This window comes from Anarrhichthys ocellatus, unplaced genomic scaffold (genome assembly GCF_004355925.1).
Source record: "Anarrhichthys ocellatus isolate YVR2014 unplaced genomic scaffold, GSC_Weel_1.0 scaffold14, whole genome shotgun sequence".
In the NCBI taxonomy this organism is placed as follows: Eukaryota; Metazoa; Chordata; class Actinopteri; order Perciformes; family Anarhichadidae; genus Anarrhichthys; species Anarrhichthys ocellatus.
This window is the reverse complement of record NW_022280044.1, coordinates 2638245-2652796: the sequence shown is the minus strand read 5'-3', so window position 1 is coordinate 2652796 and position 14552 is coordinate 2638245. Positions and strand designations below refer to the sequence as shown.

At 40.2% G+C, this 14552-nt stretch overlaps 1 protein-coding gene across 4 annotated transcripts in view; it reads right to left on the bottom strand.

Annotated features, from left to right (window-relative positions):
• Positions 1–1038: 1038 nt before the first annotated feature.
• vps50 (VPS50 subunit of EARP/GARPII complex) overlaps positions 1039–14552 on the bottom strand; it is an 85585-nt gene continuing 72071 nt past the window's right edge. For 2 of the 4 annotated variants that reach the window (XM_031854268.1, XM_031854269.1), the window contains 6 exons: positions 12989–13137; positions 10555–10651; positions 9732–9890; positions 6458–6579; positions 3763–3952; positions 1041–3602 (listed from right to left, as the gene is read on the bottom strand). In XM_031854268.1, coding sequence (XP_031710128.1) covers positions 3483–3602; positions 3763–3952; positions 6458–6579; positions 9732–9890; positions 10555–10651; positions 12989–13137 — 837 coding nt within the window. In that variant the 3' untranslated portion in view covers positions 1041–3482. Of the gene's footprint in view, positions 3603–3762; positions 3953–6457; positions 6580–9731; positions 9891–10554; positions 10652–12988; positions 13138–14552 lie in introns of all 4 variants that reach the window. The other 2 variants (XM_031854267.1, XM_031854266.1) reach the window with 2 other exon arrangements.

The following is a 14552-nucleotide window of genomic DNA, read 5'->3' as shown; positions in this document are numbered from 1 at the left end:
GATGTAATTCTATTTTGGGCTATAGCAAGCAGAACCATTTTATTAGTATCCCCAATTTGCCCAGTGCAATAAATGGCATACTCATTTTTGAACCACAAGCCATTAAGACTTTCTCGGCTCAATAAGGTTTGTGTGGTGACGGGGCTGAATCAATAAGAGTGCTTTTAGAAAACGCTCTGTGAATACACCGGGCTGTCATTATGAGAGAGCGAATGATCTGAGCACATAGGCCCCTAGCTACAGTTTTCGATTTTCTGCTCTTACAGAGTGAGACACTGAAATTAAAAGGTATGTGTGTGTGTGTGTGTGTGTGTGTGTGTGTGTGTGTGTGTGTGTGTGTGTGTGTGTGTGTTTACCCGGATATCTCCTGAGATGAACCCTCTTTCTTTTCCTCTCTTCTTTGTCAGATATGTGACAGCTGACCAGACAAAGGGGTATATGAAGCTATTTAGCATTTTATTTAATTTTTACTCTAATTATTTCCATGTTACATTAAGAGAAAAAAAAAAAGAGAATAAAACTAAGAATAAACGAGCCAGGTACAGATAATGTCTATGAAGACCTAATACCTTTGAGCAGAGGTGGGGAGAGTTCTAGAATATGTCTCTAAATACTGTAAAATGTACTTCAATATAAGTAAAAAGTAAAAGTACTCTGAGTAAACGTTACTGCATTACATTTTGGCGGTGGTGGTGAGGGGCATACACTACTGTTAAGTGGAACAAAATCAGCAACAATACCAAACAACACTTTGCAGCCTGTTTATCGACTAAATAAACTCCAGAATGGAGACAAAACTCAGACACTTGTCGATCGATTATAAAGTTTCGGGAGGTTTTTAATAAGGTATTTTAAAGCTCAATCTTTTAAAGAGAAGTGATTATCAAAGCCGGTCCTATGCCTGAGAAAATATAAAACTTTTTGTCATAGATGACGACCTTTGTAACAAAATAAAGCAGCTTTCACTGAACTTTCCAAAGAACTCGTGATCTAAATTCATCCGTTCATCTTCTACTCAAGTATCAACCTTCTCTTTCATGTACAACCAGCACATCTCATCAGCATCTCCTCTTGTTGCCACAATTACTTTTACCCTCTGCCCCTCCACTGTCGCATCTTGTCTTGTCAATCATCATGCAAATTAAACATTACTAATAGGCGCTAACAGCAATTGTTCTCCATTACATGTGTATAAGTAGACATGAATGAAGTCTTTGTGAATGCACATCAGACAGTGCGGGAACAGAGGCCATGTAGGTCAGTGTTTGCGATTTCTATGAACTAGGCTCATGACATTTTGGCAGAGGGGCAAAAACACAGGGGCAAAGAGCACCTGGTCTTTTATCTGAAAGGGTAACTGGGCCACGGCATCGCAGGAGGGGTACAATCCAGCTGGGCACCCAAATGAGTCGGGCAAGGACGGCGAGAGCAGCGGTGAAGGTTCGAGGGCGGGAGGGTGAAGAAAGCTCTGCAAGAAAAAGCAGCACACAAGGTTCAAATAGTCAAATACTGCCACACTAACTGCGAAAAACATAAACTAAAGGTCAGACTAGATCCACACAGGAGCCCGGATGTGAACTAATTTTCAGATGTTTGATTCGTTTTGTCCAGGTTTATCTGATGATAAAAAAATAGTACATGACAAATTAGGTTATTTTGCTCTTTCCCTAAATGTGAAGTTGTCTATATGTAAAGTAGCCAGTAGGCCAAGTCACCTGTGTGATTACACACACACAGCACAGGTGTGGATGGTAGTCCACTTGAGGAAGAATAGCTTCAGCTTGATCACATAGTTGGTAGAAAGGTCGTATTATACAAAACAGTGAGTCATCAAAGTCCTTCGCAGCTCTTTCAGCTCAACCTGATCAGCAGGCTCCTCCCTTAAAGGGAGGCAGAGGGCTTGAAGCCACATGAATTAATCTGACAGCGTCCGGCTCCTGGCTGAGAAAAGCATCATTAGGACGGACAGCAGCGCTGCTGGAAGGCAACACTCATATTCTGATAAACTGCTGCAGCACAGAGATTTTAAAGTTTGGATATGATTTATAGATTATGCAGTTTATGAGTGGCACATGTAAGAATAACAGAGTCCATTGTTAGTGTGTTTTATTATGTCAGAATCATTTTTTTTTGCTTCAACCTACAGTTCTAACACCGATTACTGATTTTCACTCTAGTGTAATTGACCCTTTACATAATTTGACAATGTTTAAATATTTCTATCAGCTTCAGTTGATAAGTTACAACATACTGGGAGGTGATAAATGACAAAATACACTTCCAGCGAATATCATATAAAAACCCAAACAAGACACAAAGCAAGAAATAAATACAGACATTGTTCCAAACATTCACATTTACAGTATTTTTCTTGGAATAGTTGCAATCATAATTTGAAGCCATATCAAAAACTGTTAAACCCCCCCCCCCCCTTGACAGGAAATCAATCACAGTTAAACTACTAACTCATGATAAATCACATAATCAGTATCTGACCGCACAAACCCACGAAACAGCTTTCACTGCTGATCAAGAAGGCCGGAGACTGAATTCAAAGATAAGCTCTTTCACAAAGTGCTCCTCGGATACGACGAATGCAGCTAGTGCAGATATATACTCTATATCAACGCTCATTACAGCAATTTATATTATTTTCAGAATCATCATTATATTAGATTTACGTAATTCATGGACAAAACAAACGAAACAAACAAGCGGAGCATCCAATCAGGCACAACAAATACCCTGAAGTGAAATAATACACAGCAAACATATGGGCTGCTGGAGGAGGAACTAATTAATGATTAAAGTGAACAATAACCCTGATTTACTGCATCTCCATTGGGGGGGGGAGACATTCAATCAAGCTTTAAATTAGATAGTGGAGGTTTATTACTACTACAGACTCTTATTGGATCTGTACTTTGGATGTATTTACCACAAAACTTCACTGAACTATCAAATTTAGCAACTCAGAAATCACTTGTTATCTCAAGATCATTGGTTGTATCAGATGTTGAGCACACCTGGTGAAAACAGATGGAGTGCTTCACTTCACATTAACACGGTTAGATCCTGTTTTTGTAGAAGTTTTTATCAGAAACTCAAGATCCTTATGGTCATGGAGGAGATTGAAAAGGTTGTGGTTGCGGACGATTTGCAGGAAAACTTGAGCGGTTAAATGAAAATGTAAGGGCATGCTTTATGGTACATCTACTGTAAGCATAGAGTAACTGCACCATGCTCGAGAGTGAATATGTTAGTCTTGTGTTGTGACTCCATAAGGGCTGTATACTAAGCGATAACTAGCATCTGGCTAACATTTGAGCTTTGCTGCATGTATGTGCTGTACAGCTTGTTGAACACACCGCAACATTTACGCTGTGAACAGGATATGAAAACATTCGACGCTGAGCTCCACTGTGGGAGTTCTTCGGTTGGAGTGTCCGTCTGGTGGATACGTTCAGGGTCCGTTCATCGAACTATCTCTTGGGTCTGTCAATGTCATCGATGGCCGCCAGGAGTTTCTGGCGAGCCTTCTTGTTTATATGTGAACCCAGACAAACGTTCACCAAGTTGGCGAGCTGCTTCATGGAGTACTCCTGCACAAAGTCAAAAAACGTGAGTCAGCAAAACATGCCGTTAGCATGAGGCTACTAGCGACATGCAGGGGTTAACTACCTAAAGGAACAGTGTGTTGCATTTTGGAGGATCCATTTGCAGAAATGGAATATAATATAAATAAGTTTTCTGTCGTCTCACCCTGTGATTCTTGATGAACTGCTCCATGTCATTCTCAGTAAGGTAATAGGCCTTGATGTAGGTCTCAACGAACTCTTTATCAGGAATGGGTCGCAGGTCGGTCAGCTTCTCCAGCTTCATGAGGAACTGTTGGAAGTCCAGCTGCATCAGGGCCCGGCCCTCGTTGCTGCATTTCTTCACATTAGCATAGCTGGAGGACAAAACAGCAGAGAGAGAGAGGAGGAGATTAGCATTGCTCAAAGTATTCAGGTAGCGGTAGGTAGGCAATGACTGGAAAAGCAAGTGCATTCTGTGCCATTTTCCTTTTGATTCATGAAAGTCATCACAGGTGTTGGTCCTATGTGTCTTTTTCACCTTTTTCTACCCATAATGCACTACCTTGCTAGCCACCCAAATCTGTCACTAAACTTGTCTGCGTCTGTATAGTGAGGAGAAAGTCACGAGGCAACTGTTCCCTACTGTGAATTTATTATGTATTAAAAAATGTCTGGAAGATGTGTTTCAGCTCGTCAGCTGCCAATTTCTATCACCATTTCATTCAAAAGGAAAATACTGTCAAAGCTTCAGCAGCGAAGTAGACAAAGAAACGTGTCGTAATTTAAGTTACGGGAGCAGTCGGAATCCATTAAAGTTTTTAAAAGTGTAAAAAAAAAAAAAAAAAAAAAAAAAAAAAAAAAAAAAAGAGTTGAGAGGCGTGAATGTACTTAATATTTCGGTAAAAGTGCTATTTGTATGAGGAATAATGAAATCTGCATGTCACACATGTAATAGAGCAGTCGACCAAGACTTTTTGGGTTTTTTAAATGCTTCAATTTTATGCACAACACCTTGTTTGTGTGACATTTGTTTGTTTCATTTCATATTGTTTGTCTTTGCATGTGTTGGATTCTATCAGGGTTTTTGGTTTTCTTCCATCTTGTTTCGTGACTATTTGGACAAGCAGGTTATACGCATGTGTATGACAGAATCAACTCAAACTCAAATAAAAGGTTAAAAGTAATCCCAAGTAGATCATTCTAACACATTTTAAGACTAGTAAATGCAGTGTGTATGTATTGAAAGGCTTACATGAGTCCTTATGTCCGTGTCTGCATGTCTTATATTAAATATGAAGTCAGGTTGTTCTGTGCCATGTCAGTAAAAGTGTGTGTGTGGGCTCGAGTACACATGTATTTCAGTGTGTGTGTGTGTGTGTGTGTGTGTGTGTTGCAGGTGTTTGGCAGAGGGGGACTGTTGGCAGGTCAGTGTCAGTGACATTAGTACATTAACACACCACACGGACAGGTCTGCTCTGTCTCACACTTTTTTGCGTTTCTCTTTTCTGTTTCCATTTCCTGCCTCAGCCTCTCTCTCTTTCTCTCTCTCATCACCTCTCGCTGTCATCCTCACTCTCGCTCTCTCTCACTCTTCTGCTTGTCAGGCCTAACAGAATTTGCCGCCGAGTGTTTGAGCTTCGGCTCAGAATGCTAACGGAGCCTTTTCTGCAAGTCTAAGGTAAGACGAGCGCTGGACAGAGAAATTGAATAACAGGCTGAGCGAATCGGAGTGGAAACAAACAAATATGAATACTTCTCCTTAGTGTGCCAGAGGAGTGGGAGATATACGTGTGTGTGTAGAAAGAATATACTGGTAGAATCAAACAGACGGTTTGCTGAGCATCGCAGTCGTAATGGGCCATTTGCTCATTGGAAAGGGTTTAAAAGTTCTCTTATGCTCAGCAAACGTGCTGAGAGGTAAACATGTTCCCTGTTCTCAGTGGGTGAGGGCAAACCCTCCACCTCCAATGTTCTCTCTTCTTCTTTAAACACTTTGCCAGCAAGGGAGAAAGTGGTGAAATGCATTACATGGGATGTGTCGAGAGCATTTTACGGTTTGTGTGAGTGGCCTGTGTCATGCAATTCCCCGATGTAGAGATGTCTGACTGGCACAGAGGAGTTTTGCCAGCATGAGGACTGAAAATGGCAGCAGGAACTTAGAGTGGTTTTCTTTTGGGGATTACTCCAAAGGAACCTGGTAACAGAGTCTGCAGGTCTCTTATGTACTGTAGGTAATTTCCCCTTGTCTTCATGGTGCTTGACTACATGCTTTGGAAATATATATTTTTTCTTTTTCAATTTATGATGTGCAGATGTTCAAAGCGAGGGATAAACAAAGACAGACATGAAGAAGAGGGAAAAATTCCACTTCTCCTCGATCACTATCGCTGCAATGCGATGACTCACAAATGCTGTTTGGTTCAGTGTACTAGCGTAGGGACTCTAACCTGTAACCGGAGAGTAAAGAGATGTTTGAAAGCAAAAAAAAGGCTGTCATAACAACACATGACAATTGACTTACAATGTCCCATGGTTGAGAGAAATAAACCACTGTTGAGGTTGAGCAATCTTTGCATGTGAAAAAGCTGTTATTTGTGTGGTGATTGATGCACATTTAGAGCTTTATTAAAACTTACTTCAATTGTTTTTCCCGGATAAATAGACAACCTAGTACATTGTACACTTCAAGTGTCAAACTGCTTTTCTGAGACACTGACACGGATGGAAAATATGAAACTGTGTTTTTCTACAGAAGTTAAAACAATAATTCATAGTGACCAAAATAAAAATAAAAAGCTCTGGCTGCAACTTCACCAGAATGATGCCAGACTGCACAAACATCCCGTTGATGCTGAAGAGGTGTTTTATGACGTCCTTACCCTTCTACTAGAGTCCTGTTGGCCAGGCGGATGCAGTGCTCCCACAGCACGTTGGACACCGGCAGCGGGATGCGCACATGTCTGGAAACGTCCTGCAACCGCTGGTTAAATTGCTCAAACTCCTGGAAAGGTAGAGGAGAAAATAGATAAAAAACACGTTATGAGTTTGTGCAATAACTTGTATATTAAATAAACACAAACCTATGTACTGTACAAGGCATTTATTAGCGACTGGAAGTCATGAACAAAATAAAAGTCCTCATGAACTCTCTCTCAGCTACTCTCTGTGTTCCTGGATGACATCCAACAGCAGCTCCCCAAACCGACCTCAGAGAAGCGTTATGAAACTACCTCGTGCTGTGCATTGCACAACATCATTATTTACAGACTGTGAATAATAAACTGCATTAGTGGCTTGATTAATCTCTTTCCATAAGTAAAGACGTTTTTTACTTTAAATAGTGCTATAAGTGCATCAAATCAATCAAGGATGAATCGTATGTCCCCAGCCTACAGGACGTCTGCGTTATTGTACAGCTGCTCTGCTTTCACTGAGCAAATCTAATTATTTTGCCGTCTGAACTGATGAACACAACATTTGAAGAACTGAGCAGATCGGGACAGGAAGTATGAAACCACCAAGCCACAAATCATGCGTTTAACAAAAAGAATAATTTGTGCGCTGCTGAGCACTGTAGCTGGGTTTAGAAACATCTCAACCGGACTCGTTCATCAACTTTCTGATGTGCATGCAGGCTCTTACAGTCAGGTCTTAGGGCTCTTTTAATTCATATCTTGTAATGCAGTCATTCACAAAAACTGGGTTGGGACCCACACGTGGGGTTGCAGGAGATTTTATTACGGTCACCAAATAAATTTGTGGAATTTATTCCACATTCTTTAATTTAACATTTATATCTGCAGGACACTTTTGGAGACACATGAAGGGTATTTTTAATAACACATGCAGGAAACAAAGTTGTGTTTATCTCTTAGAAATGGCTGTTTGTGAAAAACCGCTCTATTACACACCTTAGATTACATTTAAGACGTTTTTTTGTCACATCTCCGCGGCACGTTATCTCATCCTTTCTTGTTACAGAAAAACATTTTCATGGCCAAGCACATAAAAAGGATACCAGCCATGAGGGTATTGTTACAACAGCCCTCCAAAAGGTTCTTTCTTTTATGTTCTGACACAAAAACAAGTGAAACGTCTCAGAGGAAGGTGCAGGCTGCAGGACACAAAGATGTACTACACAGCTTTGGTGTTGTGCCATGTTTTGATGCTTCTTGTTTGTAGCCATGAACACTCTACACAGCGTAGAGCGATGCCAAGCACTTGGCTGTGTACTCACTGCACTCTCAAATGTTACATTATGGATGATATCATCCCATTAGGATATTATGTTGCAGTACATACAGACTGTACATACATATGATGGATGTGTCTCAGGAGTATGTGGTTTTCTAATTTCTTTACTACCTTAATTCAAACCGTGTCATATTGAAAAACGAGGTTGGATTTTAAGGCATATAGAGCTGCCATTCATTTTTGCAGCAAAGAACGAAATGTTATTCATTCACAAACGGCTCCACAATAGTTTCTGGCTGAAGCAGTTTGTTAATGAAGTCATTCTGAGGCTGCCGCATTTCCTTGCCACTATATATGCAAATCAATGCCATTGTTGAATGCTAGTGATCAACCTGAACTCATGAATAAAATATTCTCCTGTATGCAGTTTAACAAAATGTAGCACACTCTTTTCAATCAATGCACATAACACAATCGCGATGCATTATGAGTGTCTTGACAAGTTGGCAGAGCAGAGAGGTGCTATTAGCAGCTGATGAGGAAAAGTAAATGCTAGATGTAATATGCACCGTGTCAGCCCATCAGCTGGACCATTTTGACACCTTTGGGCAGTTAAGCCAGGCCAGTGAGACAGAGATTTCCCCTGCAGGCTGTTTAGCTCGTATGTTTATGCGCTCATTAGTTCCACTTAAGTGCAGAGCTGCCGGAGCCAAAGATCGTCGAGCCATTCATGAATTCAAAAGGTGAGTTTGAGGCGATGACTAAACTGTAATTGAATATGTATATATTTATTTATCTATTTCAACAACATCTCTGTTTTGAACTGTAATTAAATCAACAGCTTCCTAAGACGTGCTGATGCATATTATGGGGATTTGTCTTGGTTTGGTGCTGGTCCGTTCCGGATTTCAGACCGCAGCCCTTCAGACCTCTTAGTCTCTGAACGCCAGAGGTGAGAAAACCAGTGCTGTGTGTTCTTACGTCCCTTGCAAAATTCATAATGGGAAGTGGCCAGCATGCATACAGCAACAGATTTAGTGGAAAACTTCCAATTCCAAAGATACGTCAGGAATTCAAATGTCTTTAAGAAAGCTGAAACTTCAGGAGAGATCTGCATTCAACTCTCCACAGCTCCCCCACCCCGTTCTACATTATTCACCCCGTCCCAAAGAATAAATATTAAAAAGGTCCCTGAATGAATTCAAACTCAAGATGGGTCAACAAGGAACTTAAGAGTTCTTGAATTGAAGTGGAATATAGAAGTACACTTTATGTAAATAGAACAGATGTTAAAAGGATAAACCCAGATTGCATTTCTCAAATAAAACAAAAACACCGTGAGGAAAATCTCCCGCTAGATAAAAGCAAATCTATTACAGCTGCCTTGTGTGTGTTCTACTTTTTGTTAATGTGGATAGCGCCATACACAGAGAGGGCTGCAGTGTACGCCATTTGTTTTGGGGAGAAGAATAAACATTGGGACAGAACTTTTACTTATTATACTTAATATAAAAAACACTACAACAGAAGAAATATATATATTTCAACAAGGATACCACGAGTATTAGAACCATCATTCATATTCAGCTGACAAAGAGCAATCTTAATGGGGAGGTGTTTGAATATTATCTCTATGAAATGTGAGAAGAAGCTGTTCCAATGAAGTCTCCATTCCTGTCTTTGAACATGATCTTAATGCACAAAGCGTTAATATTAACAGATAAAATGACTACATGTAATGTGAAACGGGTCAATCGTAGTAACAGATGTACAGATGATTATGAACTGACTCTGTAGTTTCCCTGAGCTTCACAGAGCGTTAGTGTTTTTCAGCTCATTGTTTTGAATAAAATAATGCTGCTTTAATGATTCATTCCCATCCTTTTTAGATCTAACCTACATGATCGCACATCAAATGTCACATCAACACTCACCTACGCATTTTATATGCAACATTACCTTTAACAGGACGTCCACATACACATTATGCTGCGACATTATCTCTCTGATGTCCCATTTAACGCCAGCCATCAGGAGCAACATTTGTTCGTAGTCGATGGCCTTTGCTGCAACAATCCAGTATATTGGTTTCCGAAGTTCGCTGGCTGTAGACACCGTCTGAGAGAAGGGAGAATACACGTATGCGAGTTATATTCAACATGTTTTTTGAGTTTTATGTATGCAGTAAACACCGTATGAGGCAAACACGAAGTAAAGGTCTCTTTGATTTCGCTTCGATCGTCATCAGTTGCACAATATTTCAAAAGAGTGAAATCACAGGACATGACATTCATTTGCTGATTGGGGGAAGATAGACCTGTCTGTGTACCTGAAAGTTTCAAATGTCAAGTGGACAACAAAAAAAAGAAAAGACGGGGAAAAGGCTGCCGGCGAGGTCATGAGTGACAGAATATTGTCTCGGTTGAGAACAGCACTGCATGCTGGGTTGCAGTTACACGGTCACTTATCTTTACAGAGAAACAGGCTTTTAATTAAACAAAGCAAAAAGACGAAGGGTGATGGCTACAAGTAAAAAAGTAAATGCAACTGGAATGTTTGTTTTAGTGAAAGACACTATGCCTATGCTACATTATGTTTTAATTAATGCACAATGAGTTGAAAGATGCGTGTCTCTTCCTTATGTGATTAAGAATTATTCATCATATACAAATAAAATGAATTAAAACTGGTTTGTTATGCTTTTCAAGCCCCAGAGGCAGGAACATGATGAACAAGACATTACTGTAATTGCACAAACTTTAGAGAGCAGGTGCAAGTATACCTGGGAATAAAACTGTTGCAGGAAAGGCTTCTTTGCTGCAGGCATCATTGTGTCCAGGTGGGACTGGAGGGATTCAAACTGTTCGGCCAGAAACACACTGAGAGAAGAAACAGAAAGCCATTTAATTTGACGCAGAGGCGGCATAATGCGACACATAAAAACAAAATGAGTATGTGTTGTTTCTGTATTACCCAAGAGAGGCAGATCGATCAACTAAAGCTGATATTACTTTTGATTGAGGACCGGATATTTCGATGTTACCTGTTAATATGATGATGTGAATAGATAAGAAATGCTCATCTGCACAAATGTTATCTCTGCTTCCCTTCCCTGACGCTAACCTGTACCAAGATGTTGCAAAAGTATTCTTTCAGTGTAATTACTTGCACCATTCTCCCTGTTGCAGCGATCTAATTCCTTCCGCGTGATCATTACAAATCTAATGTGATCAATGATTAAGTTGAACATAAACTTTCCTCGAGTATCTCAGTTCTGCACTTTGCGAAAGCTGCCTCTGATTCCAAAGCTCACAAAGAAAAGCAAAGAATCATTTCTATCAGGCAACAGGGATTTTCAAAAATGAATGGATTTCAATTATCTTGAAAAATACTGTGACTAAGTAACAGAAAAGGAATTACAGGGCAAAACAAAATCAATGCGGACAGAAATAATACCCCCATATTCCACTGTGACTAAATAAAGGCCACTGGACTCACGCCGATCGATGGTTTTATAGTTGTACCGTACACTAAATGAAAATGGAGGGAGTCCAGAGTTTAATGTGTAGAGCGCGCCTCACACAGAGATTTCTTTAGAGCTCCAACAACACACCTGATTGAACGGTGGAATTTAATATAAGAAAACAACTCAATGTTGTCCTGCCCCAGAGTCATACACTCCCTGCCAGTGGGACCGAAAACTACGCTGTCACTCCGAACATCTATCTGCCTGTGTCTTAATCGATTGACAGGAATCTTTCTGTTTTTATACCAACAAGAAGATTTATGTTTTTTTTTTTTGTTTTTTTTTTAAAAGGGTGGGATATAGGATTTTAAAAACACAAGTAAACATTGTGGCTGAATCATTTACTTCGATCATTGTGATGCGTAATCGGGAGCTCATTTTGGATGCATGGGGACTAAGCTAAGTCAGTATTTTCTTCTTAAAGTAAATTTCTTTTCAGATCTGGCCATAAATAGATGATCTGTAAGGATGCTGCACGACAGTGAACACTGGTAACCCCAACAGAAATCTTTATATTTAAAGCAATAACACAGATAAGTGCCACCTGGTTAACGCTAAATCTGAAAACACTACATTAAACACAGCCAGCACCCCCCCATAAATGAGCACAGTAGACATTTATTCTCTTCATGGTGCAGAGAAAATCACATTAAGGTTCGCTGGAACAGCTTGTGTTTACCTCGGCAACATGCAGTCAGGTAAGAAAAAGCACACCCTGCAGTTCACACTTATCTGATCACGCTTGTATAAATAGGACATCTGAACAACAGCAGGATGGGCAACTGACAGAGCTCTTATCTTCAATTTCTGCTCATTGGTTTGTCCGTGGTTTAAAATGGCACGTGCTTAAGATGTCAGAGGCACTCACAATACACGCTAAGGTTAGCTGCCTTTTCTAATCACACTTTTTCAAACTTTCCATGCAGTTCTGCCCAGAATAAGTCTGAATCCGTTCACACCAGGGGACCTTTTCCTTTCAAACTTTACCCAAGAAAGACATTTCTTCACCTCTGCACTTTAGCTCTTTTACTTTCATTATTCTTCGGAGCTTGTTGGCCACGTCCGATACATGAAAAACTGTGTGGGAGAGAGTGTAGGCCTATTCAGCACTTCTGCAGTGGTGTCATCTGGGCCCTTGGTTTACAGACTTTCATTGTAAAGCACTTTGTTCACTGCAGACTTCTCAGGGTCCAAGAGTTGTTGCACTGACAGTTTAACCTAATTATGTACGATTGTGCGCGGATGTAATAGACCAAGATAAAGAGGGAGAGCAACTACATAGGCGGCGCAAGAGGGAGAAAATAAATTCGTAAGTGAGCCACTGATTGCTAGAGTCAGACAAACAAATAGCAAATTATAGGGAGAGCCCTAAGAATTCTAATTAGGGGTAAATGAAGTCTCTCTGTCTCTATTTTCTATTTCAATTATCTTTTTAGGTAATGCAAATCTTTGATGGCCAGGCTGAATAATCAGCTTCTTTAACTTGAAAAGAGAAAATGCTTTGATAGAAATAACTGCCAAGTTACATCACACAAGTAATGACATGAAACAAGCCGTCACAATCGTCTCCGCCATACCAGAGGAATAAAGACCAATAATGCTGCGCGCTGTCTTAAAGTGCAACTAAATGATGTATTTTAAAATCATTTAGATCGTTGGTTTACTGGAGTGTTGTGTAGAGAGTACTTACAGAGACTCAGTGGCCACCACTCTCTGTGCGAGCCCATAAAGAGTCCCACCGTTAGTGAGGACCACCAGTTGGCTGAGATGGGGGCTCGGCACCTTCTCCTTTCTGTCCTCTGCTGCACTGTGGACCGTTACATTCTCCCCCACTGCCTCCTGGAAGACACAAACATGTATATTCATGTATATCATATTCTTGCCATTTCAGTTTCCATACACACTTTTTAACTTGTGAATGAAGCAATGAAATGGGTCAACGTCTATGCCTAATTGCGTGGGGTGCTTGTGCAGTTATACTTCCTCTGTAAGTGTAGTTATCATAATAATTAGAAACAGCACAGGGACGTGTGCAATAACCAGGGAACCAAGTTAGCGTTGGATAACATACTGAGAAATAATATAAGTTATTCGTAACCGTTATTCTGTCATAGTTTCTGAGGAGATGCTGCTCACTGTTACTTTAACAGCTAACCTGAAATAACAGATGGTGGTTCACTTGCAAAAATGAAGCCAAAATGTAGATGTATGCTGGTAAGCATAATCTGAAATTCAATCAACCTCGTGGAACTCGGTTGTATCCAAAGCCCACACACTCTAAGATTCTGCTGACCGAACACTCCGCAACAGCAGGCATTTATCTTCCTTTTGATATATTCCTCCACACCTCCCATCCAGAAATCCCTTCATCCCTTCATTTGAAAAACAATAGAAAAAGAAAGATTTCAGCCTAAATCCCTTCCCAACAATGATCCCAGTAATCTATATCTGCATACTAAGCCATTGAGAATCCATACAGGAGGTCAGGTTATAGTATTTTATATGAATCCACGATGAATCACATTGGCATGTAGCTGCAAAGCCCCCTGAAGCAGCATCTGGGAGATCAATAGCAATCACACAGGTAATGAAGGAATGGGAGCTATTAATGCTGCACCACATGCCAGACAACCTGTGGATCAGCTTTTATTACTGAGACTGTACAAAGTGCAGACTAACAAAGTGTGTAAATAAAAGCATAATGTACAAATAAATGGTCATTTCTGATGCATCTGAAAAACGAATAAAGGGAATGAAACATGGTAACAGGCCAACGTGTCACGAGTTTCTCTTCAGTGAAGGCAAGAAAGACAGCAGAAGGTAGAATACCTGTGTTGAAGACAAAGCAGTGTTGTAAAACAGGCAGTGATATGATGTAAAGTAAGATGTATAAACCATAAATAGACCAGCAGACTTAGATTTATGGTTTGACTGAGACCTCCTATGTGAAAACTGCAACCTCTCCACAACCTCCAAGTTATCTCTCTGCATCCAATCCAATCAGTGTCGCAAAAAACAGTGAAATAAAATGTGATCACATTTAGAAACGTATTATTACGTTTACGTATTACTTTTACAGCTTAGAGAATCTAGAGCTTCCCTACGGAGGGAGCAACATATCTCCCCCCAAGAGCAACTTTCTGCAAACATTGACGCCGTTACTATTTAAAAGTCAGAAAAGTGACTGATGTAAAACACTGAATGTAATGAAACAGACGGTAAAATCAAACATTACAAGCCTGAACCAACAAGGT